Source organism: Balaenoptera physalus, assembly GCF_965194825.1.
Source record: "Balaenoptera physalus genome assembly, chromosome: 1".
Taxonomy (NCBI): domain Eukaryota; kingdom Metazoa; phylum Chordata; class Mammalia; order Artiodactyla; family Balaenopteridae; genus Balaenoptera; species Balaenoptera physalus.
Window position 1 is genome coordinate 9,805,289 of NC_138882.1, and position 24,153 is coordinate 9,829,441.

At 35.2% G+C, this 24,153-nt stretch overlaps 2 protein-coding genes across 3 annotated transcripts in view; one reads left to right on the forward strand and one right to left on the reverse strand.

Moving 5' to 3' along the window:
- The window catches only part of CDC73 (cell division cycle 73), an 89,230-nt gene that overhangs the window by 25,740 nt on the left and 39,337 nt on the right, over window positions 1-24,153 (reverse strand). The window lies entirely within an intron of this gene.
- On the forward strand, window positions 6-22,945 carry B3GALT2 (beta-1,3-galactosyltransferase 2). Of its 2 annotated transcripts, XM_082427394.1 has the most exons (3): window positions 6-15,765; window positions 19,691-19,861; window positions 20,284-22,945. In XM_082427394.1, exon 3 carries the CDS (start codon window positions 20,407-20,409, stop codon window positions 21,673-21,675), a length of 1,269 nt encoding a protein of 422 aa, XP_082283520.1. In that variant the 5' UTR covers window positions 6-15,765; window positions 19,691-19,861; window positions 20,284-20,406; the 3' UTR covers window positions 21,676-22,945. The 2 variants fall into 2 exon arrangements, with proteins under 2 accessions (XP_082283520.1, XP_082283519.1); XM_082427393.1 differs by lacking the exon at window positions 19,691-19,861.

The following is a 24,153-nucleotide window of genomic DNA, read 5'->3' on the forward strand; positions in this document are numbered from 1 at the left end:
TTTAAAAGAATAAAAATGGGTACGTTAAAGTTCCTTTGCATAACAAACACTTTCATTTAATTACTGCAAAGAAATTCCATATCTCTGTCTCTCTCTCAGTCACTCCACTGAACATGCTATGAGTTTAAAAAAAAAAGGAAAAAGGAAAAACCTCCCCTTATCTTTTATGTTATTGGTTATGAAGTAGTAAGAGAAATCTTTAGTGGAAATATATTTAAATTGTTACCATTCAGTAGTTATTGTAAGTAGGTAGTATTTTTCAAATATTCAATGATTTGCTTAATTGCTGACAATTATAATATTCTCAGAAATGTCATTACCAGTTTAAAAATCAAGTCAATCTTTTTTTCCCTTAAAGAGTCTCAAAATGAATAAATGATACATAATCTCACATTAGAAAGATGAAGTGTTACTTTGAGTTCATTAAAAAAAAACACAAATATTTCAAATTAAATGCCTTTTAAAATATTCAGGGGAAATAATCCATTTATAAAGATGAGATTTGTTACATTTAAGAGTGGTTGAAAATATCTTAAAAACTGAATAACAAATCTCAACTAATTACTAAGCATGTAATATATACAAGGAAATATGCTATGTATTGAAGTACATCAATTATATACTCAAGAATAAATGCCTCTGAAATGCTTAAGATACTTCAAAAGTTATCTATATTTAGTGCAATCGTTTCAATCATATTCACACTAAATTCTTCATTAAAACATTTTTCTTTATAGAAAGCTACAAGTGTAAATTTCAAAAACAACTAGTAACTCATGGAGATTTTATTCTAGTTGTATTCAAGTGAAGGAAATTTGATAAATATCACGGAAGTTACATAAATCCATAATAATAAAAATCACTACTACAACCACAGAAACATTTCTAAAGAAGTCCTGCTAAACAATGTTCATTTTGATCATATTAAATTTTCTTCAAAAATTTGGAATGGTAAAATCATTTGGAATGATAAGCTATCCCAAAGCATCTTTTTTTTTTTTAATGATTATAAAAATTAGTACCAACACACAGAATGTATTTCACTTGGAATTCAGTGGGATTCCTGGCATTCAGTTAAAAAGCCAAAGAAACCATTCTTTACTGCAAAAAATAATAGCAGCAGAGGCAACCAGCAAAAACTTTTTGGGGAAAAAAGGTACCTGAAGACAGCAGAACATCCTTTCCCAATATTTTCACTGTTATGCATTTAGTTATACATTTTGTGGTTGAAAACTGAGTCACTCTGGTTGCTGGTTTCATGGATGTGTTAAGTTTGTGAAAATTTGTCAAGCTTACTAATGATATGGTCATTGGACTACAAGTAAATTATATTCAAGTAAAATTTTAAATGTAAAGAAAGTCAGTTATTATTAAGGTGGAGAGCATATTAAACATTTAACTTCATTTAACGTGCTGAAATTTCTGATTTATATTTTTCTCTAAGTTCGTGTTAGGGGACACAACGGCTTTTACTCATCTTTGTAAATCTAGTACCTAGAACACTCAACAAATGTGTGTCATATTGAACTGAGTCTAGACTTCTAAAAATCAGAAGCCAAGGGATAATCATTAAATAGAAATCAACTAGACATTATATAATAAAATAACAAGATTAAGCTTTAACCATATTACTTTTAAATCCTTATATGTAAATACAGACTCATTGGGTATGGTTGAAGTACACAGAGAAGGAAGAAAAATAAAGGAAATGAAACAGGAAAAACAATGAGCACACACATATGGAGACCTCTTTCTGTCTGCATTTGACTATAAGGCTGGTTGAATCCAAATCAAAGCCCTCTTCACTTGAATAGAATAGACTTAGATAAAAATCACTAGAATACAGCACTATGTGCGTATTAAGAGAACTATCCAAACCAAAACTGATCCAGCTGACTACTAAAATATACCTACACTATATGAACAAAGAGTATGGCTCTTACAGCATGGGTCAGCAAAGGGGCAAGCATATATATGTAATACGAAAAAAAAGTCTTTTCCATTACAAATTATTACCCTTAAGTATTTCTGTCTACAAAACTAGACCCCTTTAAATATCAATAATGGGCATTTTATGTTTACCAAGTAAGCAATCTTTGCTTGATGACCCTTTCCCATTCCAAATCATTCCTTTTGGCAATAAGCCCCTGGTTCCTGGTCACTGTGCAAGACATATGTCCTGGGCTAGGTCTATTGAGAGTTCTTCTTTGATATGTGTTTTATAAACTGGAGCTCGCCAGTCACAAGGCTATAAGGAGGTTAAGTCTAAAATTACAGATAACCGTGTCTCTTGACTCATGGAGAAAACCCATCTGCAGAAGGACATAAGGAAGTTACTGTTAGGGAAAACACTGACTGAAACCTCCCTGGCCAGGCAAGGACAGTAACAATCTGCATGAGTTATTTTAAAACAGAAGATCCTGTAAGGAACACGGAACTAACAAGCCACCACCAACCGGAAGAATATGGGAAAGGTCAAAAGGACAGAGGAGATGCCAGTCCACATGTCCTACCAACCTCCCAGAATCCTCCTCACTGGAATCCATCTTGGCTGAGCAGTTCCGCGCACCACCAGAAAGGACCCTGAGTCAGAATGATGGGCCAGAGACAACCCGGAAACTAATCCCATCACCATAAAACCTGAGACTGCGAGCCACGTGGCAGAGCAGTCCTCCTGGGTCACCTTACCCTCCTGCTCTCCACCCGGGTGCCCCTTCCCAATAAAGTCTCTTGCTTTGTCAGCACGCGTGTCTCCTCGGACAATTCATTTCCGAGTGTTAGACAAGAGACCACTCTCGGGCCCTGGAAGGGGTCCCCCTTCCTGCAACATTACCAGCATGCAAGAAAACAGTCATAATATCTATCTAGTTCTAATGGCCTGTAAGACCTATTCTCCTGCTAACTCTTCTTGATTCTAAGAGCCGTTAAAATCCCTCATCTCATTCTATGTACCCCACACAAACAATTTTTGTCTTAACTAGTTGAGCAGAATCTGTTAATTGCAACCAGAAGAGTGTTATCTAATGTTGTCTTCTCAGATTCACTGAAAACTCTGAGTTTTCAAAAGTCACTATAGTATAACTTTGCTTAATTCTGAAGTAAACACACACAAATAAGCTCAAACGCACACGAACATACAGAGCTATGACACTTCAGTAGGCTGCGGGCTCCTGGAATGAAAACCGGGAGACCTTCGCTAATCACGTCGTTAGTTCATGGTCATTCCTAGGACGCCCTAGCCAATACTAAGAGCTAAAAGCTCATTCTACTCTGACCTGCATTATTTTGAAATAAATTTGTAGAAGTCATTGCATAAAGGACCTCAGAAACTATATAATCCAATCCCAGCACCCTTTACTCTAAAGATGAAGAGACAGAGGTGAAATAGTTTTTCAAAGGCTACATAGTGGTATATCTGGCATATATTAAGAAACAGAAATAATAATTGGCAGTAATGGGGAGTAAACCAACAGTTCTATATTTTTAAAGATATCTGGATTGGGGGGAAAATACTACTCAGCTGGGAAAAGAAAAGTATCAGCACAAAAACAACTAAAAGAGCTGACAAGTTGTGCTAACTGGAGAGGAAAACCTGCTTTCTCTTAAAAAGTCAGAATCATTACAATTTCACTAAGACTTGAGGCATTCTGGAAAAGAAGTAACTGATAAAAAGGGATGGGGGAAATAGTGATAGAATCATATTTGCAAAACGTAACAAGACAAAAACAAAGTAAACTGTTTACAGTCCTTCCTTGCCTTCTTTTAGCAAATGAGATAACCTAAAATCTTCTGGTATTGGGAGACAGAATAGTGGTATCTGCTGCTTAAACAAGTAGAAAATAAAACCGTAATATAAAATATCATAAGAAAGAATATTTGTAACAAGTTTCAGTATGCAAAATATACTACATTTAATTTGAAAAATGCTATTTATATGAAATTTAATGAAATACTGAAATTGCTTAATGAGGAAAACATACAGAATATATATGCAGATTCTAGGAGTTTATAATCTACCTCTCTGACTACTGTATTTATGAGAGGAAAAGTAATATGTTTAAAAAAGTAAACAAATACTAATTTACAGTTGCATGTTTTTTCTTTTTAAAAAGTAACTCATTCCCATCAAATCTGGATTTGATATTCACAATTCCCAAGTATCAGGATTTTTTTCTTTCAGCAACTGAATTTTTAAGTTCACTGAGTGAGTCTTCAAGTATTTTGGAAAAACTATGTACAAAAAGGAAACTGCAACTCTGAGCAAATCACAACGAGGCTGAAAAGCACTAAAGGTTTCAGGAACAAAACACTTCAACACAAATTTTAAGTAGACTTGTCATAACCTGGGGGCATATGTATACAATGTTTGCCAATACAGAAAACAGCTGACACATCTCTAAAATATAGTACAGTATATCTATACAGGCAGACCTCAGAGACACTGCAGGTTTGGTTCCATACTACTGCAGTAAACTAATATCACAATAAAGTGAGTCACACAAATTTTTTTGGTTTCCCAGTGCATATAAAATTTATGTTGACACTATACTGTAGTCTATTAAGTGTGCAATAGCATTATGACTTTAAAAAATGTACATGCCTTAATTAAAAAAAACTTTATTGTTTAAAAATGCTAGCCATCCTCTGACAAGGCAGGGTTGCCACAACCTTCAATTTATTTTAAGAAAAAATGCAAAACCTGCAAAGCATGTAGTACAATAAAACGAGGTATGCCTGTTAAATATACAGATTTGATACCTCTATCAAATTTCTCATTATGCTATATAATTACTTGTCTACTTCTTCCAACCAGACCATCAATTACTCGAGGTCAGGTACTGTCTATCACATGTCCAATGCCTGTTATAGAGAGCCTGATGCATGGTATATATGCTTAATAAATATACATTAAGTAATTAATTAAAACAAATCCATGCCTTAGCATTACTAATTCACTACTGTTATACTGGTTAAACTGCTTTAATCTGTTAAATGAAGATGGTAAAAGTATCATAAAAGATTACTGAGAGAAACAAAATTTATTTATTCATTCCACATACTTTCATCGAGAGCATCAAGTACCAAACAAGAAACTGGGAATGCAGCAGTATAAACAGAAGCCATGTGGTCCCTGCCCTTATGAGATTGGCAATCTAATGGAGGAAGCCAGTGACTGAATAAATGAATGAACAGAAGTTTAAAAATTAAAAATATAATTACATACGTATTTAATTATTCATCATGTGCATATATGTGTATTTGTCTGTAAGTGTGTATGTGTGTATATGTCTGTGTGTCCAGCTCACTGCCCAAAATAAAGAGGGACTAATAACTGTTAAACCACCTTCTTTCCATAAAGAGACATTCTCTATACAAAGATAAGAAAAGATTAGCAAACCAAATTCAGCAGCATACTGAAAAGACTGTATGCCGTGACCAAATGGGATTTATTCCTGGAATACAAGGATGGCCCAACATATGGAACTCAATCAGTGTAATAAATCACATCAACAGAATGAAGGGAAAATAACCTCATGATAAAACTTCAAGATCATCTCAATTAATGCAGAAAAAGCATTTGACAAAAAAAGTCAACATTCTTCCACGATTTAAAAATTAAAAACCCTCAACAAACCAGGAACAGAAGGAAACTTCCTCAACATCATAAAAGCTATATATATATATATATATATATATATGAAAAATCCACAGTTAACACCATACACAATGATGAAAGATTGAAACCTTTTCCCCTAAGATCAGGAACAGGATGTCCACTTTCCCCACTTCTACTCAACATAGTACCTGAAGTTCTAGCCAGAGCCATTAGTCAAAAAAAGAAATAAAAGACATCCAAAATCTGAAAGGAAGTGATAAAATTATCTCTTTGCAGATGACAAGATGTATATGTAGAAACCTAAAGATTCCCGGGGTGGGGAGGTTGTGCAGGGAACAGACGCCCTACCACAACTAATCAACTATTTCAGCAAAATTGCAGGGCGCAAAATCAACACACAAAAACCCACTGCGCTTCTATACGCTACCAAAGAGCAATCTAAAAAAGAAACGAAGGAAACAATCCCATTTGTAATGGCTTTTAAAAAATCAAATACTCCGGAATAAATTTAACCAAGAAGCAAAAAAACTTGTACATTGCAAACTACAAAGTGTTGCTGAAAGAAATTAAAGCCATAAATAAACGGAAAGACATCTATGTTCATGGACTGCTAGAATTAACTATATTAAGATTTCAATACTACCCAATGCAATCTACAGATTCAACACAATCCCCATCAAAATCCCAAAGGTGTTTTTGCAGAAAGAAAAACTCATCCCAGAATTTATACAGAATCTCAAGGAACCCCAAGGAGGCAAACTAGTTTTGAAAAAGAACAAAGTTGGAGGACTACAACTTCCAGATTTCAAACCTTACTACAGAGGTACAGTAATCAAAACACTATAGTAGGGCATAAAGACAGACCTATAGACCAATGGAATAAGACAGCCCAGAAATAAACTTTCACATACATGAAAGGTGCTAAGTCCATGCAATGGGGAGAGGACAGTCTTTTCAACAAATGATGCTGGGAAAACTGGATATGCACATGCAAAAGAATGAAGTTGGACCATTATCTTACATCATATACAAAAATTAACTCAAAATGGATCAGAAGCCTAAATTTGAGAGCTGAAACTTTAAGACTTATAGAAAAAATCAAAGAGTAAAAGCTTCATGACATTAGATTTGACATCAGTTTCATGGATATGATACCAAAAAGTACAGGAAACAAAAGAAAAACAGATAAACTGGACTTCATCAAAATTAAAAGCTTTTATGCATCAAAGGACACTATCAACAGAGTGAGAAGTCAACCCAAAGAATGGGAGAAAATACTTGCAAATCATTTATTTGATAAGGAATTAATATCCCAGACATTTGGTTATAATATTATTCTGGATGTGTCTGTGAAGATGTTTCTAGATAAGATTAACATTTTAATCAGCAGACTGAGTAAAGCAGATTGCCCTCCCCAAAGGAGATGGGCCTCATCCAATCCACTGAACAGAACAAAAAGGCAAAATAAAAGAGAATTCACTCTGCCTGGCAGTGGTCAAGCTGGGACATGGGTATTCTCTTGCCTCAGCCTCAGACTGGAGCTTACACCACCGGCCCTCCTGGTTCTCAGTCCTTCAGGCTCAGACTGAAGCTTTACTATCCCATCAGCTTCCCTGGGTCACCAGCCTGACGACTGTAAATCCTGGGACTTTTCAGTCTCCTTAATAAGCACATGTGCCAATTCCTTATGATCAATCTATCTATCCTACTGATTGTTTCTCTGGAGAACCCAAACTAATACAGCAATAAAAATTTGGATCAAAAGAGAGGAAAAGACAGTGAGACAGAACACAAAATCTTTAAAGAGGTATTCTTTCATACTGGGAAAATGTCAGGTTTTTAAAAATTATTTATCTGTAGATTAAAAAATTACATCCACATGAATGTAGATGAAATGTTAATCTCAGCACTGCAATTAGAAACAAACCAAAGCATGTGTACTGATCTCCTCTAACACCAAAGTCTATAATGCTCACAGACCTTCTGGTACAAATGAACAATTCTTTCTCACTGAGTTTTAATAAAAGCATTATCATTCTCACGTAAAACTGGCAGAATTGTTTCTATAGTGGCAGAGGGATGCGGGTAAGGTAGAAGGTCCACAGGCTCATTTGTGTAGCTTATGGATCCATGGACTAAAAACAAATACACTGATGTAAACTAGAGACAGAATAAATCAGTGCAAAAAAAAAAAAGCTTGATTTACAAGTCTTGAGCTCTAGGTTCTAGCTTTGGCCCTGCCACATTAAGAGTAGACCTTCGAGAAAAATCACAGCCTCTCAGGGTCTTAGTTACCTTGCCTGTAAAATGAGGAAACTAGATTTTTAGATGACCTCAAAGGTCCAATTCTGCTCTGAAATTCCATTATTCTAATGTAAGTAATACCTTTTCACTAGGAACAATGCCATTACAGTACAACCCGAAGGGTCCAATTAACTGATTAAGTTTGAAGACATAATTCAATGTGAGTTTCTTCAAACCCATACAGCTTATAATTTTGCTCTATAGCTTATAAATTTGCTCTTCTTTTGTTTCATGTGAATAAATAATATTCTCCTGCCCAGCTCCCTCTATCAAAGGGTACATGTTTGGAATTATATTAATTTCGTTGTTTTGGGAACCAAAGATTATAGCTACTGGCAATATAGGTAGAAAGGGAAATAACAATATTGTAAGCTTTAAAAGAAAATATTCAATGTTTTACCATTTAATGATTCAAGAAACTGACTGAGGAAGCTAAAATAAAACACAGACCTGTACATACTTAACTATCTGAAATCACACATACTAAGACAGGCAACTGAAATGTTGTGAAACATTATAAATTCCAGAGATGTTAATAAATACAAATTCTGTGAAAAGTTACAGAGGAAATATAGATAAAACTCAAAGTCTACTATGAGGATGTTTATGAAAAGGAAACATACTCAATATGTTAATTAATAAGTAATCAGGGAGACACTAAAAAAATGGAGGGTACAAACAGAAATATATAAATTTTCATTTTTTAAATTTTAGTTCACTAAAACTCAGCAACTGTACTATCTGTGAGCACTCTTTTTATTTATTAAAAGGGGATAAAATATTAGAAATACATAAAAATTAAACAGATAAAAATGTAACATAAAACCAACTACAGGGCTTCCCAGGTGGCACAGTGGTTAAGAATCCGCCTGCCAATGCAGGGGGACACAGTTCGTGCCCTGGTCCGGGAAGATCCCACATGCCTCAGAGCAACTAAACCCGTGCACCACAACTACTGAGCCTGCGCTCTAGAGCCCCGCGAGCCACAACTACTGAGCCCGTACGCCGCAACTACTGAAGCCCACGCGCCTAGAGCCCGTGCTCCACAAGAGAAGCCACCGCAATAAGAAGCCCATGCACCGCAACGAAGAATAACCCCTGCTTGCCGCAACTAGAGGGAGCCCGCGCACAGCAACAAAGACCCCATGCAGCCAAAAATAAATAAAATAAAATAAATAAATTTATTTAAAAACAAAAACAAAAACAAAAGAAACCAACTACAATTGGGAAGATTAAAAGTATCAAAGCGGTGAAACTGAGTGAGACCACAGTGAATTGTACAAGACAATCTGTACCTGAAGGGAAAAACTGTAAATAACTATATAATATTTACTTCTAGTTATCTGTGCCATCTTTATAATGATTTGTGTACCCATCAAGTCTAGAAATCCCTTGAAAAAAAGGAACCTAACGATGCAGTATCTCATATGCTCCTGTAATTTGTGTACATGCTTAGTGCATTTGCTGAACGTAAGTGAATCCGTTGGGCATCCTCTAAGAAATTAGGGAGGGGAAGAAATCAAACCCTAAAGTCAACCCTTACCCCTTCCTAATCCTATAACCTTTGCCTCTCTCTTTTGCAAAGTTTTGAAAACTTTGCAAAGTTTCTTTATACTGAAGTCCCTATTGCCAACCAGACCATAAACAATCATTCTGAAGACAGCTACGTACGTGAATTTAGAATCAAGTACACTCAATGTTCCCAGGTCACCTTAAAAAAGCCCTTTGGGGAAAACATTCTATTTAGTTACTTCTGACTTTTGCTTTCGTTCCTTATCTACTAAAGCTATTAAATAAGAAGCATTTTTCAATACTAATAATTCATATTTGGGTAACTATGCTTCTTTGTGAAGTTTTAGTGGACTTGTAAGTTCTAACATATTATATCTACCTGAATTTACAAACTGTCACACTTTGTAATGAATTAGTAGTGTTAATATTTTAAAATACTCTTATGTGCTGGGGAGCAGGGAGTCAGGAGTAAGACGCCTGAAATAATTTAAAGGTGCAGACCTAGCAGGCTTCAAAACTCTATGTAAGAAATATTTTACACTGACCCCTCTAACAATCTAAAATTAAATGCACAGGTAACACTAACCTATGTATGTAAAATTTTTAATGGAAACCAATATCCTAGCAATATACTCTGTATTACAACTATGTTTTAGATTCATTTAAAGAAGGTCTCACACAAACACACACACACACACTGAGACACTCAGAAGGCCTTGCTGTTTTCAAAGATTGTCTCCCACACTACAGACTACCTTCCCTGGCCACACTCACTAAATGCCCTTCAATTATTTTGTCAGCCAAACACACCTTCCCTCATAAACTTCTAGAACACCTCCTAGGAAAGTAGTATCAAGCCCAGTACTGCCTTCATTGATAACCCCAGCTCTAACCTCTAAGACTATTCCATGTGTGCCAAATAACAACTGAAAGATTCTAGTTGATTCGTGCTAAAAAGAAACAGCTATGCTACTGAGAAACCAAAGAACATACAAACAAAAAGGCATACCTCGTTTTACTGCACTTTGCAGATACACTTTTCCACAAATTGAAGGTTTATGGCAACCCCATGTTGTCAGATCATGGTTAGCATTTTTTAATTAAGATATGTACATTGTTTTTTTTAGATATAATGCTATTATCGCACAAAGTATACTGTAAACATAACTTTTCTGTGCACTGCGAAACAAAAAATTCATGTGACTCACTTTATTGCAATTTCGCTTATTATGGTGGTCTGGAACTGAACCCCAAATATCTCTGAAGTATGCCTTTACTATTTTTTTAAATTAATTAATTAATTTTTTTTTTGGCTGCGTTGGGTCTTCGTTGCTGCACGCAGGCTTCCTCTAGTTGCGGCGAGCAGGGGCTGCTGTTCGGTGCGGTGCGCGGGCTTCTCATCGCCGTGGCTTCTCTTGTTGCGGAGCACGGGCTCTAGGCACGCAGGCTTCAGTAGTTGTGGCACGTGGGCTCAGTAGTTGTGGCTCGCGGGCTCTAGAGCACAGGCTCAGCAGCTGTGGCGCACGGGCTTAGTTGCTCCACAGCATGTGGGATCTTCCCAGACCAGGGCTCGAACCCAAGTCCCCTGCATTGGCAGGCGGATTCTTAACCACTGAACCACCAGGGAAGTCCCTGCTTTTACTATTAAAGTACTTGCCAAATTACTGCTGATTTTAGATGCTTACATTTTCCCTTAGGATCATTAACAGTTTGTATGAATTAAACCAGATAAAGGTGTCTACAGTTAGTTTTGAAAGAGACTTTTAAATTTAGCTCTGCTTTCAAGTCTAAAGAAATTCTTAAACAATATGAGAAACTGCAGCACAAGCTTGTGAAAACTGAAGGAAAGAGTAAGGCAGGCAAACACTGACACTTGTGGTCATTCTGAGATTGCTAATTTGCAATCAGCTAATTCCTGCTTTGTGAGTTCAAAGAAAAGCAAAACTGGTTCATAAATCTTATATTAACTTCAAAGGAAAATGCCAAATTCTTAATAAACACAATAATTTTTTTCAAAAATGGAAAAGTACTAATATTAAATAGCCAAAAATATGTTATTTGTCCAAATCTTTTATGTAATGAAAAAGATGTCATCTGATTTTGAGTCAAAATAGTCAAGAGATATAAACTCCAAGCAAACACTGCTATGCAAAATTGCTGATTGATCTCAATAAAATTAAAATTGGTATCTAAATAACTGTGTCAAATGGAATTTTTCAGAGTACTACGTTGGAAATTACACCTAATCCAAAACATTAAGATTTTTCTCCAGCACTGGAAAAAGATAGCTAGTTCTTCAGGTGAAATAAATGGCTTGCATTTAGGGGCCAAAGAGTCAGACTAAAGCACAAACAGGAATGGAGACTAATGTAGGGAAAACCAGATTCATGTTCCCCTCCTCACATTACTCAAGGCTATTAGCTCATTCTCAGTGAACAGAAATCACCCACCATGGTAGAAGTGTTCTCCCCACAACCCTTTTTCCCTTATTCTTTTTACCAAGGACATTTAGTTGAATTTATATAGATAGATGAATAGTATAATACTTGTCTTTCTTATTACATATTGAACAAATCTGTACCTGATTGATCATGTAATAATCACTCAGAAACTATTAACAACATGAATAAAGAAGTAATAATTATTTCTGTACCCAGTAGAAACTAAGAGTTAGGAGGCATAGCAAATCCTGCCTTTAAATTCTGACTCCTTAGGGGATATTCTAGACATGCCCAGGAAGATCCTAAAATGAGCCTGGACGATGCTGGCCAGAATGCGTATGTGATAGTAATATCCGTCTATTCTCCCACCAGGGGTGTGTTCTAAATTGAAAAACAGACCTATGCAAGTAAAAATTACAAGACATTTATAACTATAAAACTTAACAAAACAGCTGCCAGTTTGCTGAGTCTGACAAAGAAATCTGTCACATTTACTGAGAAAGTTTAACCATAGAAATCAGATGTTAAAAGAAATTAGACTAAAGGAAGAACTTCTACAAGCTTGCCTGTCATAAGATTTTTACCATTTCTCTTGGCTGGAAACATGCAGGTTGCTAGAAAAAGTCACTAAAGGAACTTTTATCTCACATCTGCTGTTTTTCTGTAAAGTTCCGAACCAGCTTAACTTAAACATAAGAAACAGGATGCAGTTGTACCTAGAAGTTTAAAGTAAATTCTGATTCAGTACACAGGTACCCTTTCATTAGCTTTCAGGAGTCTCCTTTGCTGTGTAAACACTTTCCCCATCGCAAGCACAGTTGAGACAATAGTCCACTGGGAATTCAGGGGCTCTACCTAATACTGCAGGGAACCACTAACCAGCAGGTTACCTATGGAGTTCTCTTAATAATCAAGATCCATAAGAAATCCAGTGGGCATCAAAAAAGAGTCCACTCAAAAGAACAGCCACAAATAATTCCTTTATCCTTCCTGGAGAAAGGGCAGGGAATGTAACTAAAACATCTTTGTATCTCTAACATTTAATAAGCTGTGCCTAATTGCAAATGTTGGCACACAGTAGTTGATCAGATATGTATTTGCTGATCAAGTGATTAAAGCAAAAATACAAACATCCATTTATACTGCTATGAATGATCTCTGGGTATGCTGTGCTAGTAACAGGAAAAAAGTCCCACAATTTCTCCAGCAGTGCCATGCAGCATAATGGTTAAGAAGAGAGGATAAGGACTTAATATTGCTTTAATTCCCAGCTGGACTCTTTCTCATCGCTAATCATCGATATTTGGGATAATTAGTTTACAACTCTAAACACTGGTTCCTCATCTTTAAAATGGGTATTACAATAATAAAACCATTATGAGAAAAAAAGTCATTTATATAACAGCTCAAGTAGGCTTAGCACACAACATGAATTTAGTCACTGCTGCTAGTTGCATAGTCAAATCCTACGTCAGGAATTATTGATAAATAATGATCTACTACAAACCACTTATACTTTTATAAAGTAAGTTATTTTAAGTAAGCACTTAAGCATTACTCTGCCACCTAAGTTTAATAAAAAAAAAAAAAAAAAAAAAAGAGTAGTGTGGGCTTCCCTGGTGGCGCAGCGGTTAAGGATCCGCCTGTCAATGCAGGGGACAAGAGTTCGAACCCTGGTCTAGGAAGATCCCACATGCCACAGAGCAACTAAGCCCGTGCGCCACAACTACTGAGCCCGCGCACCACAACTACTGAAGTCCACATGCTTAGAGCCTGTGCTCCGCAACAAGAGAAGCCACCACAATGAGAAGCCTGCACACCGCAACGAAGAGTAGCCCCCACTCACCACAACCAGAGAAAGCCCGTGCGCAGCAACGAAGGCCCAATGCAGCCACAAAATAATTAATTAATTAATTATTTATTTAAAAAGAGAGTAGTGAGCATGTAATATGGGTGGACTTAGGGACTAAATGCCAAGAAACCTGGGTTTTAGTTCTCTCCTTCACACTTAACCAGAAAAAGTCAAAGCTCTAGGCCTTACATTACCCATTTATAAAACTCTTACTGTTCCTTCTAACATTTCTAGGAAAATCACATACACTTCTTTAAAAAAGTCTTAGGATTCCTAAAACTACAAAACACATTTCATCAGCTATACTAAAAAACATAATCAGGACAAAAAAATTTTTAATATTAGAGAAAATGTAAATCTATATTTGAAATAACACACATTACTGGGGAAGATAGGTGGGATGAAAAATATATGACTACAAGTATACAGTGTAAGTTTCAAAATGGTAAATTTCTATGAGTTAAGGTCCCTAAAGTCTCAGAGGGAAAACTGATAATTCAGGTTATTTAAAAAAAAAAAAAAAGGACAATGCCCCAGTACTTGCAGAAAAAAAAGCAGCAAGGTGCCCAACAGACTAATCATACAAAATATTTCAGAGTGAATATCTAGTGTTTACTGAAAAATTTGCTTGATGGCAAGTTACTAAACCATCCTGAAATATTAGGACAAATAAATATGATTAGTAAAACCTCATTACCCACCAAGAAGATCCCATACAAGTGTGCTTTATCCACTACATCATTTTGTTGAATTCCGCCATACATGTAATTTTAAAGAAAAATAAAAATAAAAAATAAATGCTGACATTAAAAAGTGATTAAAAATAAAGTTTTGCTGCCTTCAACAACACTAGAAACCACACAAGAGTAAAAAAGAAGTGGGCTGTATCACAGCATGTGTCAGTAAAGCAATCTACAGCAGCTGATTTACATAAATCCCAGAAAATGGGGGGGAGGGGGGAGGAACATGTCTACGTTACTGATTAAAAATGATCTACGAGCCACAACTAGGTATTAGTAAAATGAAAATCAGAACAATTTGAGAAAAAAAACTTCAAGGGAAGGAGTGCACTGAAGGGGTTAAATTACACTAAGTTACATATCAAAGCTTATATTGCTTATGCCCTATAAAATCATGTAACATGAAAACCAACATCTAACACTGAAAACGTTTAGAAAGCCTGTGCTTGAGCATGAAGTAAAAAAAAAAAAAAAGGAAATAACCTGGAAAAAAATAAAATTATAACCATTCATTTCATAATCATCCCATTTTTGCATTATTCACTCATCACTACACTTACACTGAATATATATAATTTAGCACATGGAAGCAAATCTCTAAGCTTCTCCCTACCTTAGGTTTTTAGTCAAAATGAATGCAAACCATCACGTGGGATTCAGCCAAGCAGTGACGTTCAATTCTGCTCTGTCAGAGAGAGCATCTGTCAAGCCCATATTTAAACGGCTGCCTGCCTGTGCAGCAGCTGAGGAACCCTGGATTTCATATTACAGACTAAAACCCTGGTAAAACTGCTCAAAATCCTTCCTGCAGCTGCCAGGCAACAACGACAGAGAGTTAAATCCTGTTCTCCAATACAATCGAAGCACTCCATTCTAGCTCTGGCTGCTTTTGATTGCAGCTCAGTGTTCTTACTAGAAATATGGATACTGAGAAGAGAATACAGCACTGCATTGTCCGGCCAGGAAAACAGCAGATGTAAAAAGCTTCAATGCATCAACTGTCAGCAAGAGTCGACAGTGCTCCAAACAGAACGAACAACCACAGCTCTTTTGTTTAAAGAAAGAGAAAGAAAATGAAAGAAAGGAAAAACCTCAGAAGACCAGGACCCATATGAACAAGAAGGGGAACTCGAAGACAAGCAGACAGATGGACACTCTGGACACTGTAAAAGGCAATCGCAGGAGGCAGACTGCTGGGGGAGGTGCGCATGTTCGATAGCATCTTGGCTGAAGTGACGGCGTGCCAAAAGTATCTTCAGTGGGCATAACCCTCGCCACATAAATGCCTGACCAAGGAAGGTATGTCGCTATCTTGTGTGGGATACTCATTTAAATGTCTGTTACTTTTTTATAGCCCTGTAGGCACTAGTATCTAATAAACAAGTTCATACAGCTCACTGTCCTTGAAACTATGAAAGGGTTTCTAAATATATGATTTTAAAATCTGTCATTGTTTAGAAGACAAGCCGTCACTGCTTTATTCAAGTAAACATGTAGCTTGCAGTAATTATGGATTACCGAAAAGGCAAACAGTAACAAGATGTGCTTAAAGGCTTCTCTGAGAAATTAAACTTTAAAAAAAATCTGAAGCCCTCTAAAGAAAACATAGCAATCCTTTATCAAATTAAGTCAAGCTGAATCCTTATCCAATAAATTAAAGTGCTCTCTTAAAAATGGCCATCAAAGAGGTCAATGCAGTGAAATTCATTAAATAGTATCAAAGATGATCTTAATATTAAGAGCTTTTTCAGTCCTTTTAAAACAAAATCTTAATATAGAACAGTTTTTAGTAACAAAATGTTGCCTCCCATTCCCATCTCCCTAAATAAAGATAACTTACCAACTCTGAGACTATCGACAAATTTTAAGTACCACCGAGCTGTAAGATACTAAAAGGAAAGCAATTGCACAGGATCACAGAAGGCAGTGTGCATTTATGCACAGCACACCACCCCAGGAGATTTGCATGTCCACGAATACAACTTTAAACAAAGAAATATCAATACTTGCTAAAATTACCCCCTTTTAAAATAGTGAGCTTTTATTTTAAGCAACAGACTGATTCTAAATGATCAAAATATAAGACTGGTTTTGGTGATCATTTTTAAAGTGAAACTCAAAAATATAACACGAAAATACTCTGTCATAAAAATATCCATGTAACAGCAATACAAGGTCAAAAAATTAAACTTAAATGTAGCCACTATGCTTCCAGGCTATATAAATATGTAATGATGAACTAACTGGCATAGTATGTGTGTGCAGGGCAGAAATAAATCTAATAAACTATTTTAGTAACAATCATAGAAGAGCAACTCATGGCTCAGGAACTCGGGTATTTCTAAAATTTTTTTACAGATCGTCAAAGATCCTGATTATTGCTCAATTTTACAGCACAACTCAACCTATTATTTAATAATCACAAAAGGCAAACATTTGTAAGACATATGTAGGGATTCCATTCTAAAGTTAAGATTAAACAAGTCTATCAGGCCCTATTATTATTAGAGCTCAACATCAACTCTCACTCATAGTATGAAGTTTTATTCCATTAAGGAATGAAACCAGATGGTATTAAACAAACAAAAAAAATATGGTTGTAAAAAACCTCAAGTCTCTCTTAGTACCTTTATCTCTCAATGTTAAAGTCACCAGTTAAACATTTTTATAAGCTAGCTATCTCAAAACAAGAGTGTAGAGTTTTTTATTCAAGCACCCCTTAAATCTAGAACTGTTCCCACAGACTAAAGATATCATCACTTTTAAAAGCCAAATAATAAAAACAGCATGTGCGTGTGTGTGTGTGTGTGTGTGTGTGTGTGTGTGTGTGTGTGTGTGTGTGAGAGAGAGAGGGAAAGAGAGAGGGAGAAGTAATGGAACATTTTATAGTAACATCCTCTCCATGAGCGTCAATCCATAAGATGTAAATACATATTAATAACTTGATAATATTACCATAAAAACCCATAAGAGATAAATCAAAGCTATTTCTATGCTGAAAATGTAAAAGTGCAAAACTATTTAGAATGTCAAAATATTGTAACTTTCTGGTCTTGTTCCCACTTCTTAAGAATTAATGTACAACAGGCAGTAACTGGAGAATAATTTTATCTTTTAATAAAAGGAGGAATAGTTACTTTAATTGTACTTTCTTTTTAACAGTAAAATTATGATAAATATCTGAAAAATGTTTAATGAAGAATTTTTTTAAGGCTAGACACATGCACTACACTTACCAATGGGAGATTAAGAAATGAGTATATATGGATTTCAAGCCTGAGCAGCTGGATATTTACAAACATACAAATATCATGAATTTAAATTAAGATGCATCTCCATCACCTATGGCTACAAAATCACATAGGACCATAAACTACATGTATGCCAGATTACAATATATAATAATTTGCTGTTTTCTGTAACACTGAAATACTTTAGAAACATCACTGCAGGTATAATGTTTTCATAAAAATACAATTTACTAATATATTTACCTTCATTCATTTTTTTCAGTCCTTTATTCAAACATGCATTCAAACATCTGACCTTCTATTTACTGCTTCTTAAACCATCAAATTTACACTTTTAAAAGATCTAAATGACTAGACTTCAACCAGATTCCAAGCATTCTGTATCAAGAGAAAGCTGACACATTTAATTTAGCTTTGGAATGTTTAAAATAGATTATCAAATAAATTTTAAAAGCAACTTTTGTTTCTTTTAAATTTACACACATAACCCTTGTATCTACTGGCTTCTTTATGGGGTGGAGGGAGAATTATTACTATTTATCTAATCTTTCATTTGAAAATAAAAGCTTAGAAAGAGTCTCCTCATCTGAACACAATGGCCAACTATTTACAGCGTAAGGAGGAGAAAAGCGAGTCTCTAAACCAGAACACTCAGCTCTGCTATTTTCAACCGAGCTCACCATACAGCTATGTTTTACTGGTACGGTGAAGTGTCTTGGTCTTCATCAGAGTAATGTGAAATTAAAATTCAGGTAAATAAATTCTAATAAATAACTAGATTCTATTTTTTTTAAATCTGAAAACTTAAGGAAAAAAAACACTGCTCCTATCTCATAAAATGATTAAATAATTTTTACATTGGAGAAATACCGTAACTTCTAAAAGCACTACATAATTTCAGATACTAGAAATTATCAAAAGCTAGTGCCTGCACTATTACACTTTAGAAATGTTTGAATTCCCACCTACTTGCTCCTCCTAGTGGCTTTTGCTAGAATAGTAGTCTAACACTTTCCATCAATATTTTCAAAATACTTCACATTATATGAGTGTTACTCTAGTTATTCAATTATATGAGGACTTCCATGTAAATGCCATTATTTTCCCCAAATAATTAAACTTATCATCGAGGTTAAGCAAATTTGGTATTAACCATAAACCTTTCAATATCACAGGCTACATAAACACATTCATATGTGTATATATAATTTCAAATAAACACTCCTACAATGTTTTTAATTGACCAGTTTTCTTTTACATAAAGAAATAATTTTCACAATAAAAAGTTGAAAAAATTAAAATTACACAAAAAGGCTTTTTTTCTCTTTTAATAGAATTCAAGCTACAGCTCCTTATCCATCCTTTACCCCCACGCCTTGATCCAGAAAAACTAAGAGCAAACTGAAAAAACATGAACAAATTTGTGCTATGCACTGAAAAAACTTGTTCAAAGACCAGTTCTTAATATGTGGCATCGTGAACTTCCCATATTGACATCTCATAAATTTTTTTTTCTAAATGTAGGGCTCTAAGTGTCATGCTAGCAGAAGTCCTAAAAATGTAAAAAATTCTCTACATGCAAATTTAGAACACAGCATAACTCAAAAATCTTTTAAGATGCATTTTGTGAAATTTAAAATTTTAAATAGTTGGGGATACAATAATACCTAGTGTCTATATTTTGTAAGAAATCTGAAAAGACTGTTCAAAGCAGTTCTTTGTTTAATTCTAACATGGAGATTCAACTGAGATACGTGATAATACTCTGTGAAGTCCACAGATAACTAAAGATAATTAGTTGCTATATTATAAAAATCAATCTTAAGTCTAAGTAAGGACAATGATCTCCTGAATACCTCATGTTTGAAGTGGAAAGTTAACATGAGAAAAGGGTATTTGCAAATGTCCATCATTTATTACTGTCTTAAAATCCTGCACTGAAGTTACTGAACCCTGAACATTAATTCTGACAGGTGCGTCTTCTCACTGACTTTCTCAACACAGTAGGGGCCAACGGAAACATGCCAAGCAGTGTACTGTGACTAACAAAACTCTGCCATAATCAACCTTGCACCGTCTGTCCCACAACTGATACATGACCATTTTACAAAAAAGGCCGCTGACTGTGCACCATACCACCAACGGTATGTCAAATCAATTTTAATTAATGCCAATAAATTTTCCATCTGCTCTCAGGCCTCCTTACATGGCCTCTCTCAGGGATCTAGCAGCATTTCCCTCTTCTCCATGCATACAACTTTTAATCTTTAACTTAAGTCAACAAGTACAAATTACCAGAGCTACTGAGACGATGAAATAAGTGGAAGAAAATCAATCCATTCACCTCTCTTTAAAGTGGTCACTGTGCTCCAAAGGTTTATTTTTAAAGAAATTAATCCTGTTCTCAGGATGTTACGTTGCCAAGGGAAGACAAATCATAAACGTTGTTCCTGGGTTATCCTATTTTCACAGCTTAAAAATTTCCATGTGCCCTAATTTTATTAGTCTCTTTCAAGCAGTTCTGTGATATTTCCATGCCGTAAACGTTTATGCTTCATCTTTATAGAATGACTGCGAGGGAGACGACGTGACCGCATTAGAAAATGATTACCAAAGAACGGTACTGATTCAGGAGAAGAACACATTCTAAGCCACCGATCTCTCTCATCCACTACTGGATATTTACAACATGCTTCAGTGGAGAAGAAGACACTGCTGCCTTGCAAAGATGAGCTGGAATGCCAAGAGGTCTCTGTTCCGCACCCATCTTATTGGTGTACTTTCTCTTGTGTTTCTTTTTGCCATGTTTTTGTTTTTCAATCATCATGACTGGCTGCCAGGCAGAACTGGATTCAAAGAAAACCCTGTGACATACACTTTCCGTGGATTTCGTTCTACAAAAAGTGAGACAAACCACAGCTCTCTTCGGAACATTTGGAAAGAAACAGTCCCGCAGACTCTGAGGCCTCAAACAGCAACTAACTCCAATAACACAGATTTGTCACCACAAGGAGTTACAGGGCTGGAGAATACACTCAGTGCCAATGGAAGTATTTACAATGAAAAAGGCACTGGACATCCAAATTCTTACCATTTCAAATACCTTATCAATGAACCTGAAAAATGCCAGGAGAAAAGCCCTTTTTTAATACTACTAATAGCTGCAGAACCTGGACAGATAGAAGCTAGAAGAGCTATTCGGCAAACTTGGGGCAATGAAAGTCTAGCACCTGGTATCCAAATCACACGAATTTTTTTGTTGGGTGTAAGTATTAAGTTAAATGGCTACCTTCAACGTGCAATACTGGAAGAAAGCAGACAATACCATGATATAATTCAACAGGAATATTTAGATACATACTATAATCTGACCATTAAAACACTAATGGGCATGAACTGGGTTGCCACATACTGTCCACATATTCCATATGTTATGAAAACTGACAGTGACATGTTTGTCAACACCGAATATTTAATACTTAAGTTACTGAAGCCAGACCTGCCTCCTAGACATAATTATTTTACTGGTTACCTAATGAGGGGATACGCACCCAACAGAAACAAAGACAGCAAGTGGTACATGCCACCAGACCTCTACCCAAGTGAGCGCTATCCTGTCTTCTGTTCCGGGACTGGTTATGTTTTTTCTGGAGATCTGGCAGAGAAGATATTTAAAGTTTCTTTAAGCATCCGTCGTTTGCACTTGGAAGATGTATATGTAGGGATCTGTCTTGCCAAGTTGAGAATTGATCCTGTCCCCCCTCCCAATGAGTTTGTGTTCAATCACTGGCGAGTTTCTTATTCAAGCTGTAAATACAGCCACCTAATTACCTCTCATCAGTTCCAGCCTAGTGAACTGATAAAATACTGGAACCATTTACAACAAAATAAGCACAACGCTTGTGCCAATGCAGCAAAAGAAAAAGCAGGCAGGTATCGCCACCGCAAACTCCACTAGAAAAGACAACTTTTTTTTTTTTCCCCAAACATGCAATCTGTAGAATATTGCTAAAAGCATGTATAGTTAAAACTGATCACATCCATAGGACAAGTTTTAGTTAAAACTCATCGCATAAAGGAATCCAAAAATATTTTTTTAATTTCTGAAGAAGGTAATTCTTAAAAATACATGATATAACAAAAAGGTATCCCAAACAATCTACTAAAAATCCACATATGGGGATTCTGTGTATTAACATGCAATAACAGGCGTGCATACATCAATGGTTCAACTCTTACGTTAGGGGCCAAGAAGGTGTATTTGCATATGTTTTCCACATAAATTTTAATTTAAGAAATGGATACAGTCAAAAGACCCTTCATTTGGGATTCAGTTTTTCATTTCAATATATAATTAAATGTAAATAAAACATTATTGTCAATTTTAAGGAAACTTTATAATTGTGCAAAGGACAAATTTTGACCTATTCTAGGGTTCTAAAAACCATATTCCATGCAATAAGATTTAGTTGAATTATTCCATAAACATATTTATAAAGTTCAGATGTTTCATCAATGCAGTTCTCATCTAAGTATTTACTTTTTAAAAACAATTGAGATATTCATTTTCTTTTATCAATACGCACATATACTGGGGGAATTTATTTTGACATGACGTGATAAAATGTGAAAAAAAATCAATGTGTCTCAGGCTCACGTTTTTATAAAAAAAAAAAATTAAATGTTTCAAAATAGAACATCTGTTCCCTCGTTGGTGTTCAGGGCCAAGCTAGTACTTCAGTGATTTACTCAGTCAACCAGTTACTGCACTCTCAAGGAGCATCACCACTTAACTTCAAGCATATCTGAAAAAATCTATCATTTTCCTCTAATTGAAGCAAAAGTGATTACTTACAGGCACAAAGAGGATGCACTGTTGAAAAAAGATAAAGGATTAAAGAGTGCAGCGGCAGTTTCATTCAATACATTTTAAGATGCATGTCTGTCAAACTGCAACATATGGGAAGTTTATTTCCTGACAGCAGGTGTACACATGCCAATACTTAATCATTTTACGGCACCTACTTCTTTCTCTGAGTGCCAAGTTTACAAACCTGCAGTTTTTAATTTGGTGGATGACAAATATTCTGTACCACCGATTAAAAACTTTTCTGGGAGGGATGGGGGAAAACTACAAATGTTTGATGAACACTTGATTCTAGGATAAACAATGTATACAATGCACTTTTATCAAGTTTTTAATAAAAAGGGTAAACGAAAAACCTTTACTGAGTGTTATGGTCCAAATACTTCACAATAATTTTGTATGGCTCCACTACAAATTTTAAAATCAAGAAATACTAAGCCATTAATTTTAAAATAGTGTTTTTACTTTAAACAAGTGTATAAATTTATCAATCTTGCTCAGTGAGGATGTCACTTATCCTAATTCCAATAACAATCATTTTTATCCTTGATTCTATTCTGAAGAGTTATCCACCAAAATAGAATTCTAACATGCTACAGTTCAGAATCACAGAGACTGTTTCAGTACTTATCATTTAATGCGTTGAATTCTATTTATACTCAACTTATCTCCCACTTTCAGTTCAGTTGTTTAAGTGTTCTATTCTACATAGAATAATTCTGAATGCTGAGCTAAAAAACCCCCCAGCTCTTGGTAAGGTCTGTTTTTCACTTAATTTATTCTGTATGGTTATAAAAAGACTAAAATTACTAAATACCAAAATTACTAAACAAAGGTCACACATAAAAGGATAATACCAAATTAGATAAGTGTGATGAAAGACAAAAGGAATCCTTCCCTCAGTATAGAGTAATCCTCTCATTAATACTTCAGAAGTTTTATTTTTTAAAAGTATATGTATATGCATGTGTGCATCCACAGGTATGTACTCAGAAACAATGCAAACACTATGTGTACAAATTATTATTACAGTGCAGTATCTTTAAAAGATAGTATTTTTCCTTCCAGAAAAATTCAAGTTTAAAAAAGATGACTTGGAATCTGATGACACTCCAAGTTCTCAAAGAGCACTGAATCAAATAACAAGTGTTTTAGTACTGCTGAAAATCTTTATTTTAAAATAAGTATTCTGCTATTAATTTATTTTTGACCTTCCATTCTGAATATGCAAGCTGATTTCAGCAAAATATGATTTTCAAATTCATATGATATTTAAAGCTACAGTACTTAAACATCTCACCAAATATTAATTGTGCCTTATTCATGCCCAGTACTATGTAATTTTTACTATGCATGAAAATATAATTTTAAATGACAGCACTTGCATTTGGTCAAAGAAAAAAATTCCAGGAACAACCATGTAATCTTTATGCTTCAAGCGTTACGAGATATTTTGGAAGATAATAATACCAAAACTTTCAATACTTACACTAGTTTATTTTGATCAAGATTATTGGGCTTCCCTGGTGGCGCAGTGGTTGAGAATCTGCCTGCCAATGCAGGGGACAC